Source organism: Aspergillus vadensis (assembly GCF_003184925.1).
Source record: "Aspergillus vadensis CBS 113365 unplaced genomic scaffold BO88scaffold_4, whole genome shotgun sequence".
Lineage (NCBI taxonomy): Eukaryota > Fungi > Ascomycota > Eurotiomycetes > Eurotiales > Aspergillaceae > Aspergillus > Aspergillus vadensis.
Window position 1 is genome coordinate 856,853 of NW_020292042.1, and position 20,126 is coordinate 876,978.

The 20,126-nt window shown below is 49.6% G+C and overlaps 5 protein-coding genes across 5 annotated transcripts; 1 reads left to right on the forward strand and 4 right to left on the reverse strand.

The window, feature by feature from the left end:
- Positions 1–172: 172 nt before the first annotated feature.
- BO88DRAFT_208177 (protein phosphatase 2A regulatory subunit CDC55) lies at positions 173–2,370 on the reverse strand. The gene is made up of 6 exons (XM_025701908.1): positions 2,094–2,370; positions 1,848–1,888; positions 1,645–1,742; positions 940–1,585; positions 297–862; positions 173–236 (listed from the first exon to the last, which is right to left on the reverse strand). The coding sequence occupies exons 1-6, from the start codon at positions 2,135–2,137 to the stop codon at positions 213–215; spliced, it is 1,419 nt and encodes a 472-aa protein (XP_025566026.1). The 5' UTR covers positions 2,138–2,370; the 3' UTR covers positions 173–212.
- A 1,434-nt stretch (positions 2,371–3,804) lies between these two features.
- Positions 3,805–4,893, forward strand: BO88DRAFT_423067 (uncharacterized protein; the record flags this gene model as incomplete). Its single annotated transcript, XM_025708618.1, has 1 exon — positions 3,805–4,893. One exon carries the CDS (start codon positions 3,805–3,807, stop codon positions 4,891–4,893), a length of 1,089 nt encoding a protein of 362 aa, XP_025566027.1.
- Positions 4,894–5,344: 451 nt separating this feature from the next.
- osm1 (putative fumarate reductase Osm1) lies at positions 5,345–7,531 on the reverse strand (the record flags this gene model as incomplete). The annotated part of the gene is made up of 5 exons (XM_025708619.1): positions 5,345–5,442; positions 5,513–6,969; positions 7,034–7,271; positions 7,357–7,425; positions 7,492–7,531. The coding sequence occupies 5 exons, from the start codon at positions 7,529–7,531 to the stop codon at positions 5,345–5,347; spliced, it is 1,902 nt and encodes a 633-aa protein (XP_025566028.1).
- Positions 7,532–9,434: 1,903 nt separating this feature from the next.
- Positions 9,435–15,660, reverse strand: BO88DRAFT_450839 (ketoacyl-synt-domain-containing protein; the record flags this gene model as incomplete). Its single annotated transcript, XM_025710604.1, has 16 exons — positions 9,435–9,885; positions 9,955–10,211; positions 10,307–10,369; positions 10,428–10,746; positions 10,807–10,905; positions 10,964–11,304; positions 11,357–11,431; positions 11,484–11,765; positions 11,817–12,704; positions 12,855–13,354; positions 13,407–13,524; positions 13,566–13,843; positions 13,904–14,078; positions 14,155–14,577; positions 14,625–15,138; positions 15,203–15,660. 16 exons carry the CDS (start codon positions 15,658–15,660, stop codon positions 9,435–9,437), a joined length of 5,241 nt encoding a protein of 1,746 aa, XP_025566029.1.
- A 1,652-nt stretch (positions 15,661–17,312) lies between these two features.
- On the reverse strand, positions 17,313–19,198 carry BO88DRAFT_485690 (aldehyde dehydrogenase). The gene is made up of 4 exons (XM_025712368.1): positions 18,588–19,198; positions 18,146–18,539; positions 17,629–18,080; positions 17,313–17,566 (listed from the first exon to the last, which is right to left on the reverse strand). Exons 1-4 carry the CDS (start codon positions 19,046–19,048, stop codon positions 17,422–17,424), a joined length of 1,452 nt encoding a protein of 483 aa, XP_025566030.1. The 5' UTR covers positions 19,049–19,198; the 3' UTR covers positions 17,313–17,421.
- Positions 19,199–20,126: the final 928 nt, after the last annotated feature.

A 20,126-nucleotide genomic window follows, 5' to 3' on the forward strand; every position in this document is an offset into this window, starting at 1 on the left:
GGCTAAAGAGAAACGGGAGAACGACGAAGGACTTCACACTCAACTCCAACAGAAACTGCACAAGAAATGGATGCTTAACCGGAACTGGCAACTTAATTTTGGATTTGCGACTGCTGCTGCTAGGAAACCTTAATTGTCTTATACCTGTCTTATCTTTGAATCACATAATGACATGTTTGTCCATTAAAAATTATGGCCACTTTGTCACATACTTACAACGCAGAGAAGACAAACAGCTGTACAGGCATCAGGGTCAGTAGATGTCCGCATATTATCGGAAGGCGGGGCAAACGTACGTTATTTGTAGCAGCAATGGCAATGCTATCCTCATAAGGATGCCAGCTCATGTGCAGGATCTTCTTGTTAAAGTCGATTTGATCCGCATCGGTCTCCTTCTTCATGCGCCCACCCACGCCAACGGGGCTGCCTGCTCTGGACCCATTCTTCTTTCCGTTCGCACCCTTGTTCATCGGCGTGGGGACGCCAACCTTCTTCGCCTTGAAAGCAGACTTATCCGCCTGCAGTACGATCTCCGTCTCCTTGCTAGGGTCGGTGGGGTAGATCATGAAGTTGTTGTTGTAACTACCGGTCATCACGTTCTCCGCATCGCCCGAGAAAACAACCTCGAACTTGTCGAAGATGCTGTCATTCTCGTATGTGTCACACAACCGCGGTCGCAAGTGCTCGTGGATGGGGATCGTCTTGACGGGTTGCTTTTCCATGTTGACATCCCAGATCTTGACGGTCAAGTAATCCCTGGACACAATATAGCGACCGTCGTGTGAAAACCGGACGTCGGAAATGGATGATATGATCTCTGAAAAGAAGGAACGGGAGGAGGCATCCTCTTCTTGCTCGAAGACTATACAAAGAAAGCCAAGTCAGAGGAGGGTGTCTTGCAGACGAAGGAGATAATAATTGCAGAAGAACAAGACGTACGCTTGGAATGTTCATCACACAATGCTCGCTGCCGCATGTCGGCAAGCTTGATTGTGCCCTTGGAACTGGCATACATGAACCAGTTGCAACTTTGCGGGTGGAACTCTGCAGCCGTGATTACTTCCGTGAGCTCCTCCATGTTCGCAGGTTTGATATCCACAATGTTAAAGCTCTGATCCTGTATATTAAGGTTCCAGAGGTTGATCCGGAGATCGTCGCTGCTGATAAACGTCTCGCCGTCACTGTTGACGGAGATACTGTTGATGTGGTATGCGTGTGCGTTAGCGTACGTCCGCCGAGGTACAGCCGCTACAACCGTGTCATGGTGTGTCATGCGGGGCAGCTTCAGCATCGAGGGATCCTTGAACGATACACGGGGCGCACGGGGAGCCCCTCCACCACCGACACCCGCGGGAGTCAGTTCACTCGAGAGGTTGTTCTCTGCGACAACCTTCAATGACTTGTCAAAGACTTTCCAAAGCTTTATTGTCTTATCGTTGGTCGAGAGGAGGAAGTGGGAGGCATTTTGCCGTCTGCACCACTTGATTTTGTTGATCTTCTCTTCGATCTCCAAAGATTTTAGGTAGTCAAACTCCGGCTCGTGCGATTGGAATTCGGTGTGAAATTTATATTCGCAGGTTTTTTTCTGACAGACTGTTAGAAACGTCTGTCCTGAGGACATAGAGAAGGCGAGGGCATTGCTACCGTTTCGTTCCTCTCGAATAACACCACTCGTCCTCCCTTGTCACCCGTAGCTAGGTAGTTTCCGGTGTGGTCAAACTCGACGGTTGAGATGATATCCGCTGGCGAGGGAGCGAGCGAGCAATGTTAGCCGGCTCTGAAGGGATATGGTGCGGGGTTGTAGAGCGGGAGCTCGATATTCAGCAATATGAGGTGTTTAGACATACCTTCCGTAATATCTTCCACGTCTCCCTTGTCACCAAAACATCTAAATAATGATTAGCACGAATCGAATACTGCGGGCAAGTCATTTCCTCGAGAACGGGCGGACATCGCAGTCCCCCACAATATCCCGACACCAACTCGATCCTCACCCGAAGGTAGAAGAAAACACAACAAAGATCGAAAGTCGGCGCATCCACCGGAAACAACTAGCATCACTGCGGCACAGACATGCAAGGGATTCTACTCACTGGGTGAACTTCCAGGTAGGGGTACCTGGTTCCCGGTCTACCATTTTCTTTTGCAATTACCCTTTGTCGGGGTTGTCTATCAGCGACCAAGAAAGGAAGGGTCTAGGGGCTGCAAATCGAGGATCTCGTTTGCGACGGCTAAGGCGGGGGTCTGCAGATAGCGATCTCGTGCTGCGAAAGATTCGAGCTGAAGAGAACAACTTTTTTTCTTCACACGACGGTCTAATTTCGATCGAAGCGAAAAGATGAGGGGCAGCGGTGGGAATGACGGACAGGCGGCGAGAAATCGAGATCGGAGTGAGCCCCAAGTGGAAACAAGGAAGGTCTGGAATATCCGAGTAGGGAATGGCAGAGGCGGAGAGGGGGAGGAAGGAAGCAAGGCCGCAACGTCCGACAGCAACGTGAGAGGCGGAGAACCGGGGCTGAGTCACTTGCAGACTGGAGAAGACGAATGATTGACAGCCAGGAGCTGATCAAGATAATAAGAAGCGGAGGAGGAGGGTGTAGTTAAATGGTGGTGGGTGGGGAGAGAGGAATTTTGTTTTTGGTCTTTTTGGTTTTTGACTTTGAAGTCGGGAAGAGACACCCTTCTCTTCTTGAGGATTTGAATAAGTGGGTTGTGTTTGTGTTAGTGTCTAATAATAATGGAAAACCCAAAGACAAGCACAGACCAGCCGTACTAAAAGACGACGGTCGGTTTGAAAGGGTAGAAAGAAGGAGGGGTGAGAGAGAGGGGGTGGAGGGGAAGAGTAGTTGAGGGCGGGTAAAGTGGGAGGGAGAAGAGGATGACGATGATGGAGCGAGATGGAGGAGAAGTGGTGGAGGAGGGAAGAGAGAGAGAGAGAGAGAACTGATGTGGTGGTGGTTGAGGTGAGGCGGTGGTTTGGCAAGACCCGTTCAATCGGTGGTGGGGAGCAAAGTGGCTGCCCGTAAACCCACACGCAGCATTCAACCCAACCTTAGTTAACTCCTCCGTTACTAGTTAACCTAACTGTGCCGGGCGCTGACATCAACCACTGTCCCCTCCATTGCAACCCATTGTGGTTGTTCTTCTTCTTATCTGCATCCATTGTAATATGCATGCCATACTTCTCCGTGAAGGACCTTCTTCTGGATGGAAGAAAGGCACTCGAAAATTAATACCATAATTGACTTGTTCTTTCTCGTCATCAAGGAACAAGATTGTCCTGGCGGTTGCCTTTTTGTTGATCCAGCATGAAGCTCGCCTAACAAGATATACTACTGACTACTATTGAGGCCAACAAAGGATTGAGGGGTTCACTGGTAGTTGGTAGGAGGTGGATCTCGGTCGGATCATATACACAGGAGCCAGGAATGCAAGGAATATCTTCATATTGAGGATTTAAACCATCCTCAGCCCAGTCTCTGCCACTCAATTTTCATCCTCAACTCAAACCGTCGCAGCTTCGATGGTTCCTGCCGCGTTGCCTGGAATCTCAGGACTCCCGCACCCTTCTGGCCTGAGGCTCTTCACATGCACGCCTTCCTACGGATCCCGACTCCCTTGGGCCGAACAACTAATCATTCTCGTTCGGAATCTCGACAGGAAAAATTACTAGCCTCTCTTATCTTTTCTTTTTCTACATAATCCGGTATTTCTTTTTTTTTGAATTGTTTGTACTTGTCTGAATGTTGTTGACGACCTGGTCCTGTACCTCACTGGCAGTAGCACTGACTCTCCCCGCCCGCCATGTCCGACCAGAAGAAGCGGGGCAGTGACGACAAGGTCGCAAACACTCACCGCAACGAGACCAATTCCTCCCAAGGTACCAATGACCGTCCGGAGAGTCCTTCTCTAGCTACTCGAATCCAAAACTCAGCTTCCGGGCTTGCAAAGAATGTTTTTTCCGCCCCTGGCTCGTCCGCAGATTCCGCTCAACTGCTGGCGGGCAGCGGTAAGGCCGGGCACTCATCGTCACACTCGGCGCTAGCCGCAGCCCAGCAGTACACAGATAGCTCTACTACTTCTGCCTCTTCCACGACTGGGAATTCTTCACTACCTGCTCCTGCGGAAACGTTTCGCTCATCTTCTACTGCGCAACAGGGAGGGTTTCAGCTCCCTCCACTCTCGGAAGATGAATTCCAACATACTTACGGGGCAGAATCCCTTGTTGAAAACAATGACAGCTTCATTGCAGGTCTAAACGCGGACGAAACCGCCAGCAAGGGGAAGGGGAAAGGAAAAGCAAGAGATACATCAACGGACCTTCTCTCCAGCGATGCAACTAATCCAATCACACTCGAACAAAGATTCCTCCCCGACCGACCCTCTCTCCTCCCATCCGACGGCGACGCAGTCGTATCCCTCCTCTCAGACCAGGCCTTCGATCCCGAATTTCCTCCCACAGCCGGCGAGCCCGCCGAGCTTGTCGAAACAGAGCTGCTACCAATGCAACTCACGGCTGAAGAAAAAGAAATGATCGAGTCCTTCCGTCGTCTCACACCCCCAACAACGTCCACAGCGCTGCCCTCGCACGACAATAATAATAGATTGACATCCCGCAGTCTAGTCCCAGACATTGGCGACTTTCTAGACACCCTACCACCAGAAAGTCATTCCGACGTAGCCACCCTGCGAGACACCGTGCTGACCGGTCTCCCCGGTGCAGCAGACTGGCTGAGTGTCGAGGACCGATACCAAGACGAAGTCTGGGGCTACCTGCGCCCTACGCTAGAGGCTGCGGCCAAGGAACTGGAATCCAATAAGGAGTCCGGAAGCACGGAGGAGGGGCCTGCCGTGCGACGTCTGAAGATGATCTTGAGGCACATGCAGCAATGACCCGGATTTGCCGAGGACTAAGTACTCCCGGCTTATTCATATATGTTGATTGATATATTGTATTATAATGATCGGATCGGATCAATGGATCCCTGCCGCTAGGATATATATACATATACACACATGTTCTATTCAAACTTCACTAAACATGATATACTAGTACTGGTATCGTTGCAGCTACTATTTACTCTATGTGCTACTATCATTACCAATTGTCTTACAATATCTGCTTGTGACTGTCTAAGAACAATTGACTAAGATTGTATCTTACATACTAAAGACAGAGTGACTCCTGAGAAAAACGAAAACTATTCATCATCACCAAGGGACGTGTGGACATGAACATGCTCGACAAATAAATAAAAGACAAAAATGGGTATGTGATCTCTTCCGGGTTACTTTCTCTTTCTCCAACGTGTATATCTCCGATTCTAATTTTCATGGAAATGTTTTACAGCTCAAGGCTAGGGGTCTGGCCCTTGACACGGCCGATCACAATGTGACCGGCGTACTTGGGGATGACCTCGTCGTCGTGGAGCATGGCGAACTCTGTAAAAGGGTAGTCAAGTTAGTATATTTTTTTCGGTGATGGGATGGGACAAAGTTATGGAAGACATACCTTCTGTGGCATCGCGGCCCATGAAGTTGAAGAGAGCATTAGCTCCACCGGGGTGCTCGTCGAGCCAGTTGGTCACGTCCAGCACGACACCCTTGACAACAATCCACAGGTCGTCCTTCTTGTTGTGCTTGGCGATCTCCTCCATCGAGTATTCCTTCTCGGGAATGCTGAACTTGGCGGGCTCCTTGGGCTTGGCTGTCTCAGCGGCACCGGCAGGGGTGGCAGCCGACTTGGCGCCCTGGGCCGCGGCAGCGGGGGTTCCAGCACCGGCGGCGACCTGGCCACCGGCGGCGCCGGAGCCGCCCCATTCGACGGAGATCTTGCCAGGGGTAGATGGGTCGATGTGCAGGGAGATCTGGCCCAGACGCTGGGCGGCCGTGGAGGCACCGCCGGAAAGCAGCTTCTGGAAGAGGTACTGGCTAGCGCTGTCACCTGCAACGCGACCGTACACGACACAGCCCAGCAGGGAAGAACCACCCAGACGGTTGGCACCGTGGACACCACCAGCCAGCTCACCGCAGGCGTAGAGGCCGTCGAAGGCTTCCTTCTCGGAGTTGAGAACCTGGGCGTGCTCGTTGATCTCAATACCACCCATGGTGAAGTGCAGAACAGGCTCCATCAGCGCCACGTGGAAGTCGTCATCGATGCTGAAGGGCAGGTTGTGGAAGAAACGCTTGTTCCAAGGGTCCTTCTTCTTGCCCTCGGCGATCAGGTTGTAGTCGTCGAAAGTCTTCTTGAGGGCAGCCTCACCGCAACCGATCTCCTTGGCAAGCTCCTTGCCGGTCATCTTCTTCATCAGACCACGGCCGGAGTAGTGGCGGGTGTGGAAGTCCAGGACATTGGATGCCTTGCTGTTGAGGATGAGGCGGATGGGCCACTTGCCCTTCTCCTTCTCCTTCCACATCTGTCCCGAGACATAGTCACGGTGACCCAGTTCATCGGAGAACCGCTGGCCGTCCGAGTTGAGGAGGAGACCACCCTCACCACGCAGGGCTTCAGCAGCCAGGAACTTGAACTTGGCGGTGGGGTCCTTGGGGTCGACAAGACCCGTGGGGTGCACCTGAACCTTGTCCATGTCGATGCCGTTGGCGCCGATCTCCATCAGCATCTTCTGACCATCACCAGTGGCGTGAGTGCCGTTGGTGCTGGACAGACCGAAGGTGTCGGGGCGGTGCTGCTTCAGGAGCGAGCCATCGCCAAAGTCAGCGGCGTAACCACCAGTAGCCAGAACGACCACACCCTCAGCAGTATGCGTCTCGCCATCGTACTCGTAGGTAACACCCGTGACATTGTTTCCGGACTTGTTGATGGAGGTCACACGGGCCTTCTTGAGGATCTGAACACGGTCGGGCTCAGCCTCGGTGAGCTCTTCTAACCGTTGCATGAGGGCGTATGTGATGGCCATTCCAGGGAACTTGGCATCGTGGCCACGATGCGTACGAGGCTGGGAGTGACCGCTGCACAAATTAGCATGGGTTGCGCGGCCACAGTTTAGATGAACAAGGAGAGCGCAATACTTACCCTAGCCGGGAAACAAGGGTGAGATCGAGGTTGAAGACATCCTGCAACCACTCGACGGCAGCCGCGGACTTGTATGTGAGGACCTTGATCAGCTCGGGACGAGCCTTGTCTCTGGCCGATTTAAGGGTATCATCGTAGAATTGTTTGACGCTGTCGGCGATGCCCAAGTCGACCTGGGTGCGCGTCAAGGCGCCGTTAATGCCGGAAGTGGCCTTGGTGGAGTTGCCACCAAAGAAGGCTGTTTGGGTCAGATCCCAGGTCCTTACAAAAACAAGAATAATGCGACTGCTAATATCGCAGGGAGTGGTAGATTGTAAACATACCCTGCTTGTCTAGAACGAGAACATTTCCACCGTTAAGGTAGACGGTGTGGGCGGCACTAAGCCCGGACACTGAGAGACGAGGCAATGGTCAGCAATGCGGGGAAAGCTATTTCCTGGCGGTGAAGATCAACTCACGTCCACCGCCGACAACGATTACTCTAGGGGCGGTTGCCATCGTTGTGAGAAGAAGATGTAGGAGGAGAGGGTGAGGAAAGAGAAATCAGAAGATGAATGGGGGAAAGAGATGAAAAAGAGGAGTTTAAAGGGTCAAAAAGAAGGTAGGAACTAGTAGATCTTTAAGCAGCAGGAGATCCGGGGGAAGAAAGAGAGAAGCCAGGCATTCAGAAGCCGACGGGGGAGAGACTGAGTTGCTCACTCGGCCGAGGCTCATCTTCCCCATTCAATTCCAACTGGTATGTACCGTACGATTACCGTTCTATGACCCCCTCCTCTTATCTTCTATCTTCTCTCCCTTTTCCGGTCCGGTAATGTTCCTCCTACTTTTTGAGGACTCATAAAAATGTCTAAAGTGGGTTCGATGGGTCCTTTCTCTTGTCTGTCTGTCTTTCTGTCTGGCCTGTGCTTTATGACTGACTGAATGACGGTTTCTATAACTAGTCGGTAGAGAATCATAAGTAGACAGTAGACATATGATCTCCTCCCCTGTTCTTGACAAAATACTAGTGAGTTTCCAGGGACCATCACATGCAGAGCGTCACCCGTCACCAGGAGCTGCGAGCTGACCCCTGCGGTGGTCTTCCCATGACATACTATTACTTAGTAACTAGTACATTGATGGCAAAAAGAAAAAGAACTCTCCCTGACTTTCACATGCCTGGAAATCCAGAAGCACCCTCTCAGCAAATGAAATCGTAGGCTTAAGTCAGCGCGGCACGTCATGCTCTTGGATTTAAACTCTCACCCCGGATTCAAGAATTTCGTCTCAATTTTGAGATGATAGGTAAATCCATGATTGAAATAGTGAGTATCTTTGTAGTGAATTGAATGTAGCTCCCCTCTTGAAGATATTAGTGTTGTGGTCTCAACATATATATTCACTACGACAATAAATATACCTACCATCAATAAAGTCCATATTATCTATCGACTAATCAATCAATACACCCTATTTGAGGTATCAAAAATACATCCATACAAACAAAGACAGGGTAGGGGACCCTGAAGAATGAATGTTACCCCAGGTGCCTCAAATACTTACCTCGGACCGAGTACCCCCATCTACTATCATCACCACACTACCGATCATCTCAGATCAGCCCATAAACCCCAACTCACTACACCACTACTCACTCAGTATAACCCCTGTGAAGAACATAATGCTACATAAGCATACTAAAACCAAGTAAACCTCAGCATACAACAAATACATACATACATACAAACATACACAGTACTCCGTACATACCAATCCAACAACCGTCACCTGACTCCCGGCAATTGACCACCCATCTCGCATTCCCACCAATCAGCATCCCGTGATTGAATTCCGGCGACTCAACTACGTAATGACGTAGATCCCGTCGTTTTTTGAACTTGCCGTTTTGGGAAGGTTCGATTGCCGTCGCCCTTTTTCTTCTTTCATTTTGTTAAAAAGTGGCATTCTGCATGCATTTTGTTTGTTGACTACTTGGCTAAATCTCACTACTACTGCTTAATACATATTAAATCTGAGATCTATTTTCTTAGCGTCGTATGTATGTATGTATGTAACTGGTCAGTACGGAGTTGACGGACGGGCGAGAGAGAAAAAGAGAGAGGGTGTTTGAAGTTTCGGGAATAGATACCCCGAGAGATGCAGTTAGCTTCTGAGCATGAAGATACTCTCGGGGTTATTATTGGCAATTAGATACACCGAAAAGCTGTGTATGTTTTTCGGGTTTGCTTTTGCACAGAGTAATATATGGACTAAAATGGTCTTATTGATTTAGCATCGTAGAGCTAATTGTCTGATGGCGTAGTAGTAGCCACTTAGACTATAACAATCTAGAGAACATTGCACCGAAGAAGCAAATAGAAATTCGACGACAATACAATTTGTTACATAGCCTCATCAGCTATTAGTCCACCACTTCGCTAGGCATCTCTGTTGTCCCTTCATCAAGCACACCACCGCTCGGATTCTCAAGCTTAGCTTTATAATGCGCTACCAAGCGATCTGCAGTCATAAGCGCCAGCCCTCCAATCGTTCGTGAACTAGCAATCTCAGCCACACTGACATCGAGATTCATATTCCGCCGGACCCAGCTCTTGATTTCGAGTGATGCAAGGGAATCAATCGGCATCTCCCATTTCTGTCCTTCGTCGAGATCTTGAGATCCGATGAGGGACGAGGAAATCAAGCGAACTGTTTCCTGTATAATAAGGCTGCGAGATTCTTCTGTGAGCATGATGTTAGGGTCTCTGTCTGCCCGGAGGGTTAGATCTCGGAGAATGTTGCTACTGGCGTCACCGGGTCGCTGCTCAGAGGAAGCATCGATGTTTGCGTAAGGTGCAAATCGAGCGTCTTGACTATGTCACAAGAGTCGGACTGATGCATCGGAAAGCGGTTTTGTATACCCAAGTCCAGTTATAACGGACAGTGATATCTCGGTTTCTGGATCAGTGGCGATCGAATCATGGGATCGCATGATACATATTTCCAAGCCCTTTAAAACTTCATCCTCATCCAAAAGCCACGTGCCAACAGCTTGCATTGACTGTAGGAGTTTTGGCTGTCGGCTGATCAGGCCAAATTCGCCAACGGCTCCTAGCACCAAGACTGAGGATGGCAGACCAAGCTGGCGACGGTATCGTGAGAAACCTTCAAGGAACGTGTTTGCAGCTGCGTAGTTGGTCTGCCCGGCGTTGCCACAAAGTCCAACTACAGAGCTAAATAGAACGAAGAAGTCCAAATCTTCCCTTGAGACCGCCTCGTGCAAGTTCCATGTACCTGGACCTTGGGGGCCATTGATGCCCGCCAATCCTCATAGCTCATTCCGGCAAGGACGCCATCCTATACATAGAGTAATCAGTGCGCTTTCCAGATTATCGCCTAGATGGCCTGAACTCACTTTCAAGCACAGTGACATCTGCAGGACTCCCTTCAAAGGTGGTTTGCATATTGTAACGGCGTTTTGGACGTCTGCAAGGCTTGCCACGCTACCCCTGACACATTGCACATGGCACCTTGCAGCCTCGAGCTCGCATATAAACTCCTTATCGTCCTCAGCAACTCCTGCGTTTCGAGAAAGAAACACTAGGTTACGTGCCCCTCTCTCTACCATACATACGGATACTGCTCGTCCCAATCCTCCCAGCCCACCAACGAGAAGGTAGGATGCATTCGGGTGGAATGACACCGACCTTTCTATCATCGAGCTGGACAGCTCGCTAGAGTTATCAGGCATTCTTACTACTATTTTCCCCATATGGTTGCCTTGCTGCATATACCGCAAGGCTTCCGCTATGTCGCGGGCTTCGAACACTGTGACCGGGTAAATGGGAAGAATATTGCCCTGGGTATATAATGCCGTGAATTTATCAATCACGCTGACTGAAGCATTAGCCTGCAAAGCGTCAATGAAGGTCTGATGCTCGGAATACTGACTTTTCATATATCACCCAGTTCTCTAAGAATATCTGGAGTAGGTCGACACCGAAAAAGGCACGGTTTTGGATAAAGGGCTTTAGAGTGAGCATGCCGTTGAGGAGAAAGTCCCGCTTCCCCAGTTCAACCATCTTCCCAAATGGGGCAACGCACGCCCATGAGGCATGCAGCAAGGGCCCAGCTAGCGAGTTCAAGACAATATCCACGCCACGTCCGCCTGTTGCTTCCAATACGGACTGAAGGAAGCTTGTGCTCCTGGAATCACATATGTGAGAAGAGGGGATGCCCAATTTATGTACGAGATAGTCCCTCTTTGCTTGAGTCCCAACGGTTGCATATATCTGTGCTCATTTGTCAGGAAAGACAGGGAGTAGTACTTCTCGCCTTGCATACTTTGGCACCATGTATCTTGCATATTTGAACAGCGGCTAGACCGACACCCCCACATGCAGAGTGGATGAGAACAGTCTATGTACTATTACCAAGCAGTCATATAATGCAAGATTAAAACAGAGCATACCTGATCTTTCTGAACCCGTCCCACATAGTCCAGCGAGTAAATCGCTGTCAAGTATGCCAGCGCCATGCCTGCTGCATCTTTCATCGAGAGCCCGCTGAGCAGCTTCCTGCAGTGTTTCTGATTGACGACAAAATGTGTGCGAAGGATTCCAGGACTCACCACTGAGACTTCATCACCGGCCACAAGGTCGGTGACATGCTTGCCAACTCGCCAAACGGTTCCACTTCCCTCTAGGCCCAGCTCATTTGTGCTCCCAACATAGCCCAAAGCGGCCAGGACATCCTAAGAGCTATTAGTTATAAGCCAGCAATCTACGCGCTGAGGAGCACGAACCCTGTAGTTCGAACCAACATACTGTAGGTGAACCTCGATTTCAACATCATCCAGGTCCTCTTCGCGGTATTCCAACCACTTCAGACTGTCAAGAAGACCAGCCTTACCGACGTGGATTTTCTTGGGGATATCTTCCTTCGACTCTGGGAAGTTCTTCTGATCCCCGGGTGGCCAATAACATCGGCTAGTGTATATGGTAGTGTCATGGAAGGCAAAGTCGTAATCCAGATAGCCACCTGCCGCATCCTTGGACTGTAAGACTTTTTGAACAATCTTCTCTAGTGCATCTGCAGCATTTTGCTCAAATGACTTAACCTCAAGCAAGTATATATCAATCCTCAGCTCCTGTCTCACAGATCGCACAAAACCTTGCGCAAGACCGAAGTTCGGGTCTTTACTAGTGACTTGCGTGCTCTTCGTAACCCATAGTGTGACACACTGACTGATCTGTGCTAAATAATCCCTTAGTACATGGAAACTATTACCTGTCAATTTGAAAAGAAACGGGGCCTCCTGGTCAAGCAAGACTATAATGCACTTCTTGTTTGTTGGCGGATCAGCCAGGGTTGTCCATTCCACCATATACCCTAGGTCTGTGAGCCTAGCATGAACAGTATTCGCCCAGATACCTGGAGACTGCCGGTCGGCAACTAGCAACGATATAGGTGGCTTGATTGTTGATCCGGGTATGAGCCTCGTAATCAAGGTTGCTGAAGATCGGAAAGGCGCATGAAAGTCGTAACGGATTGCCTCAGCCCCGGTGAAGCCAGCATCCTGGAGCTCTTGGTTCCATCTCTCTGGGATCATGTAAGGCCCATTCCTCAGTGCCTGGGTTGAGCTGCCGGACTGCTTCACCTGCCATAGCGATATAACCAGCTGCAGGAAATACTATATGACCACGGAGGATATGGTCAGCAAGCCATGGGTTGCTCCCAGTGCCAACGATGTTCCGCCACGAAGGTTCAAGATCTGTGGACTCGGGACACCGTGAGCCGAGCAGTTCATGAGGTGGCATACTGCTCAATCTCAGTCTCTCACCAAACGGCTTTCATTCCAGTATCGTGCTCCGTGTTGCCAAGGATACGGCGGGAGGTCTGTCACAACATGCCCCATACCGTTCACTGACATCAGGTCAACAATGGCCCCGTTGCTGTGGATCAAGCCTAGCGCGGACAAGAGCTGAACTTCACAGCTAGCATCGAAGCTGGTATCATCGCAGCGTTTCAAGGTGGGAATATAGAGTGGGCCATGCTTCAGGCTGTAACTACGAAATATCTGCTTTAGGGGACCTGATAGTGCAGAATGGGGACCTATTTCGAGTAGTATATGGGCCTTGTCTTCCTTTAGCAGATTGCTCACTGCATCTGCAAGAAGAACAGGAGACTCAAGGTTTCGTCTCCAGTAGGCTGCGCCAAGCTCCTGAGGGTCCGTCACCATAGCCGTAGTGACACTTGACAGCATCGGCCGCATATGAGAGTTTATTTGCAAGTGACCTGTTATAGAGGCTTCATAAAGGGCCCCCAGGCACTTCATTTGGTCTGATGTAGAGTCAGTGCCGATTCCCTTCGTAGCGATATACTGGTGACTCACGCGAGTGATATGCGATCTTGAGCCCAAGGTTTCTGCAGAAGATATCAGGAAGATCATTCCTGATCCTCTCCACTATAATGTCGATTCTACTTATTGAGTGACGCTTTGAGGAGTATTCCTGCATGCGATTACCACTCCGTCCTCGAGATATGAAGTTACCTCTTCGCTTGAGAGGCCGATACTTGCCATTTCCCCCAGACCCATTTGTTGTTTGGCCAGCTTGCCGCGATAATATGCGAGTATTATAGCCGACTTCTCCGAGATAGCGCCTGCTACATAAGCAGCTGCAATTTCACCACTGGAGTGCCCAACTACAGCAGCTGGCCGCACTCCCCAGGACGCGAGAAGATTGACAAGTCCTATCTGAATGGCCGTACAGAGTGGCTGACAGAATTCTGCTTCATTAACGCGTGAGTCGCTTGTCCGGCACAGCTCCTCTTTAACGCCTGTTAGTAAACAGTACGTGCTTGCTAATGTAGAGGGAACCCCCGACTCACCCTGAAGAGACCATGATGGTGGATCTTCAAGACCTTTGAGAGCTCTCTCAAGCCTTAACATGTCTTCCTCAAAACAAGGATATTTCTTCAATAGCCCTTTCCCCATACCTGTCCACTGGGATCCTTGACCAGTAAAAACAAATGAAAGCTGAGGCGAGACTTGAGTGCAGGATTTCTGAAACATCGTAGATCGTAAGGGATTTTGAGGAAGCCACACAGAATGCTCGGTGGACCAAATGCTGTCTTCTTACTCCCAGGGAGAACGAAAGATCACATAGTTGATCAGGGAATCTGTTTGCATAGTCACACACCTGCCCAATGCGGCTCTCCAGACTCTTTGAGCCTTGGGCTGAGACCACAAGCAGCTTAGCTCCGTCTACTGACTCGGAACTCTGGGAACCCTGGAACTTGCCACAATATTCCGCTGCAGAATCCAATATGACATGGGCGTTTGCACCACCTATGCCAAATCCATTTATACTAACCCTTTGGCGTCGATCGGCGGGCCATTTCATGGGCTCTAGAGGGACCGTTAAACTGGATTCTAGAATTTGAGGATTCAAAATGTTCACGTGTATATTTGGCGGAATTGTTGAGTTTTCGAGTGACAAGATAGCTTTGATGAGACTCGTGATACCCGATGCACCCTCTGAATGGCCAAAGTTAGGTTTAACCTGGTTTGCTCAGCACTTCAACTTGCAGGCAGGTATGAGATGCTCACCGCGCCAATAATTACCCCGCTCGGCTTGAAGCAATTGTCAATTGCTGTTGTCTCAGCCGCATCTCCTGCTACCGTTCCAGTACCATGGCACTCAACGAAGGCAGTTTCTAGAAGCTCATCGATTCCAGCCCTTTGATATGCATTTCGAATAAGACTCTCTTGGGACTGAACGGATGGGGCAGATATATTTGCTGTTTTCCCGTCATAGTTCACAGCGGTTGACCGAATAACTGCCCTTATAGGGTCATTTGCCTGCTTTGCACTGCTTAGGCGCTTTATGTGCAGCACATTAATTGCTTCACCTTGGCCATAGCCGTCAGCTTGGGCGTCGAACGTCCTACAAACACCACTTGGGGATAACACCATGTTATCAGATAGGCTTGTTGTCATGGTTGGCGACATGATAAGATTACTTCCAGCAACTATGGCCGATGAACAAGCTCCAGAGGCTAGTGCCTGGCATGCTTCATGAAGTGCAGTCAGGGAGGATGAACAGGCAGCTTTGATGGTCATGCTGAATACAAAGCCAGAGATTAATCGTGATGCCCGAATAGCTTCGCTCTGGATTCGTCACGTACCTGGGACCCCGGAAGTCGTATCTGTAGGAAATACAATTGGCCAAAACATAATCACCTGTGCCCAGAGCATGATATCTGTCGACAGTCTGTGGATCTCTATGAGCAAGACCTAACCAGTCTTCTCCAAAAACACCAACAAAGCAGCCAATATCTTTACCTTCCCAATCCGTTTCTCCCGCGCTCTCAAGGCATTCCCAAACTAACTCCAGAAGGAGCCGCTGTTGCGGGTCCATTCGGGTTGCTTCATGGTTTCGCACGGCGAAGAATTCGGCGTCGAAATGGGCCGGGTCTTCTTGCAGATAATAACCATACTTTGTTCGAGTGGAGCGCTCTCTTGTCGGATGATAAAATGAATCTGCGTTATATCTGCTCTTCGGCACCTCACAAAGGCCGTCTTTTTTCTTCATCAAATAATCCCAAAACTGATCGCCTGTGCGAACACCCCCAGGGAGTCTCATTGTCATACCTACTATCGCAATTGGGGTAGATAAACATGCTAATACATTCTCCGATGGTTGAGCACGCGAGACATCTGGCAAGTCCACATTCGATGTACATTCTCCACAGGGAGCAACCGGGCCATTTTCATCAAGGCCAGGGAATGTTGACAAGGGGGTGTCCTTTCCTGACTTGAAATCATTTCTTTCATCGTCTCCACTGTTTGTATGTAATGCTTGCATATTCGTCGTCATTGAGTAGAGTCGATGATGAGACAATCTAGGGAAAACCTCTCTGTGTTTCTGGCTAAATTTGCTTCAGAGAAATAAACCATTATCGACAGCCATCATATTCAGTAATCCAGAGCTTGTACTACCGATTGTGTGACCTTTCGGGTTCTCATGGGGTACATGAAATTATGGTTTAGCGTCAAGCTTTGTCACTACACAAAGCGTACGAGTAGAAATTGTCGCAACCAAGCATGCAGTATGCATGTGGTTACATTGCTGGGGAGGTGACCTAGACGATATATCGTTAGCACCACGCGTTTGCGGAACTATGAAAAATTTTCCAGTCGTTCTCGCATTCAGAGAGTGCAGGCTGATCACTTACCCACTATGCTTTCACGGCGAGACGACACAGATGCAGTTCTCGAGGTAATATACCGGATTGGATGAAAATCCAGGCCAGTTGTGTAACTCGTCTATGTGGCACGATAATGCAGCTTTTCCGCGGCTCTTTCATAATGTGATATGCTACATTACATGTCACCCACTGCTCGAAAGGGACCTGAATAGAACGTTCCTGGTATCCCAAAACGCTTTGTAGCTGTCGTGATAAGGTTATATTCGCTGCTGGCAAGGGTTGACTCGGGGATTGGTAACTAAGAAGCAATCGAAAGAACTTTTCAGTAAACCTAGTGGTTTTTCTTTGTTTAGGTCATGGTATGTGGGCCTTATTCTCGTCACACTTTCCAGCCGCAGGGCATCTCACGAGGGCGTGATAGGTAACGGATATGCGTTATTGACAGGGAGCTTCTCCTAGGCGGCACACTAACTAAAGACGTGTGATCATTCCGATTGGACTGGATTGCTCTGGATGTTAGCCTTGTAGTTACTCAACGGTGATTGGAGCTGGCTTTAGTAAACGTACTACGTGACGTTGACCAAAAAGAGTACTCACTTTATAATCCTATCAACGGTAGAAGTACGAAGAACTGCAAGGCATTTATTAATAAGCAAGAGATGAATCAGTAAGGTCAGCAAAGACATAAGGTAAGAGGGCCAGCATCCTCAAGCTGTTCTAATATCTGTTTGGCGCTTTATTCGCCAGTAATTGGCTGCTGGAGTTTAAGTAATGGAGACAAGATGAGCTTGAGGTTCACAGAGCAAACCTCTTGGCCGTGTGGCACATGATCAAAGGCCGCTCAAGTAGTACCTGTGAGACTTGTCGGTCGCCTCGTATGTCAGGAACCACATAACCCAATCACCTGTCAAAAGACAGACTTGCATCTATCGGAGTACTGAAACATGGATGAGAGCAAGTAGGCACTAATAGTTTTACAACGGCAATTGAAACCCATGTCAGAATGGCGGAAGGTTGTTATAGTAGAATATGATTCTTGGAAAATCATTCGAAAATCTGTGAATGCGGTTGAAAACATTAGAGACCCCTCAGGCCTTCCATTCTGCATATAATGCCATCGAGGCAGCAACTGTAAGAATTTTTTCTATACTAAATTGACGCTTATATGTATGTAGAGGAATGCTCCGCAATTCCAATTAATCCATCCACGTCACACTCTTCGTAACCAGGAATTCCTCCAGTCCCTGGGATGCATTAAACCGGCCCCATCCGCTGTTCTTAACTCCACCGTGCGGCAGGACAGCTTCATCGTGAATGGTCATACTGTTGATGTGAACGGCACTGCAAACCATCAGTTAGTTTCTCAGCTCTCAAGAGACAGACGCATAGGAGAAATGGCTTACCCTGACTGGATCTTGCGGGCCATGGCCAGGCCCTTTCGCAAGTCTTCGGTAAAGACGGCTGCAGACAAACCGTAGCCACTACCATTGGCGATCTTGATTGCCTCTTCATCGCTCTCAACAATCATGCATGCTGCCAAGGAGGCAAAGGCCTCTTCTTGCCAAGCGGCCATCTTTTCATTGACACCACCCAGGAGCACAGGCGCCATCCGAACGCCATTGTCTGATTGAGCGGAGTCGAGGTCTACAGATCCGTGAATCAAGTGGGCTCCACCTGCCAGAGCATCCTTGACGAGGTTGCTAACCCGTGCTTTTGACGCCATGTTCACTAGAGTCGGAGGCTGAGACGCAGGGTCTACGCTGGATGTGAGTGCCTCCTTCAGCGCCTCGATAAAAACGGGTGCAATAGAGGAGTGAATAAGAATTCGATCAGTTGCCATGCAGATTTGGCCAGACTATGCAAAATCAGTCACCGGAAGCGAGAATACGGTAGCATATGGTGTAAGGGCGAGCTACATACGTTCAGATAAGCGCCCGCAAGGACTCCCTTTACAGCAGTCTTGATATCAGCATCTGCACAGACGATGGCACTGTTCTTGCCTCCCAACTCCATCAAGCATGGCTTGAGATTCTGACCACAGGCGCCCGCAATCTTTCTGCCTACGGCCGTGCTGCCGGTGAAATTAATCTTGCGCACGGCCGGGTGCTCGATCATGGCGTTAACTACTTCGGGGGCATCCTGAGGTCGGCATGATACCAAATTTAGACAACCAGCAGGTAGGCCTGCATCATGGAAAGCGCGCGCAAGTGCCCAGTACGAGCAAGGAGAGAGCTCAGAGGATTTCAAGATAGTCGTGTTGCCCGCCGCAAGTGCACAGGCTGCAGAACGGACTCCAAACACATATGGAGCATTCCTGTTAGGTCAGTAGGCAGTTCACATGTATGAATGGTGGTGGACATACCAGGGCACGATCCCGAGGATCACCCCCATGGGCTCCTTGTAGATCATGGCACTTTGGCCCTCCTCTTCGACAACGGGGACGCTACCACAAATGGAAGTGATGCGCCCCGCGATATCCCTCAACATGCGGATCCCGAGTGGAACGATGAAATGTTGTGACGCACCCACATCTGCGCCCATCTCAGTTCGCATATATTCGGCATTCTGCTCGAGGCGGCTCTCCAAAATGTCGGCTGCCTTTAGCAGGAGATCACGCCGAACTGTGGGTTTTGTTTGCGACCAAGAAGGAAACGCGGCCTCTGCGGCCTCAACTGCGCGGATGGCATCTTGAGCCGAGGCTGATGCAGTTGTCCAACAGGTCTGGTTGGTATAGGGGCTAATGACGTCGAAGGTAGAGCCCGTGCATTCCTCTTGACCGTTGATGATCAAGGGGATCACCGGGGGGCGGGGAGGTGCAGCCATTGTAGGTTCTGTCAAAGTATGGGCGCGGGTAGAAACAAATGATAGTATGTGTTCACGAACGGGACATTCAAGCAATAGGGGTATCCCACCAGGGGGTTAACAATCGGAATTAATAGGTAAGATGTCGTTTGAAGGACTGAACCACAATCGAAGACCCTGCATTTGGTGGGAGAGTCAGCCGAGGAGTCAATTGATTACACAAACAAAGCCAATTCTACAAACACGACCCCACCTTTCCAGCTCGGCGGGGGGGAAGCCCTCACTCCAGCCACGTGTGACAACTGCCTCAGGATTGTTCCCAGGATCAATGTATTCTCCCTAAAGTTAAAATCACTATCCTATACACATATGAAACTCGCTACGTTGAGAGTGCCACCATTTCCAACGAGGGTGCAGGGCATAAACTTGGAAGGAGACCAATTCTCAGATAGGGGTTCTACGGAGTACTCTCGGGTTTCATACCGCGGCAAATCCAAGTTACGACTTGTCACTATTTACCATTAGTATTTACTCCCTACTCCATACCCCTGATGTCTTAAAGTACTAGTAGTCTGTGATGAATACCAGACAGCTAAGAATGCTAAGACTCATCTCACTACATATATAGTCGATCAATGTTATGCATGCATGCTGCACACGAACAGGGATGGAACCTTGTTGATACTGGCCCAGTTAAGGTGGCTCCAATCCACTTTTAAGAGACCATTGAGGAAACTATTCCAATAGCCGCAACTTTATGCATTGCAAGCCATGTGCTCGCTGACGTGAGAGAATTCAAGACTGTTGCCTTCCACGTACCTTTCCTCGGAAGCGCCGAGGTTGATCGTTGAGTTTAGGTAACGCTCGGCCCTTTTGGGAACCGGCAGCTGTCGATCAAAAAAGCCACCCGTGGTTCGGCTAATAAAAGCATTTGGATCAAACAGACATGGAACGGAAAGAGAAGCGGGAAGAAGCTGAAAGTGAGGAAACTTCAACGATACCTGGATGGCTACACTCTAATAGCCTTTTTAGACGAAGACCAGTGAGTGTGCTACATGCCTCATTGCGAGTCATTATTACCACCTCATCCAGGGCGGTG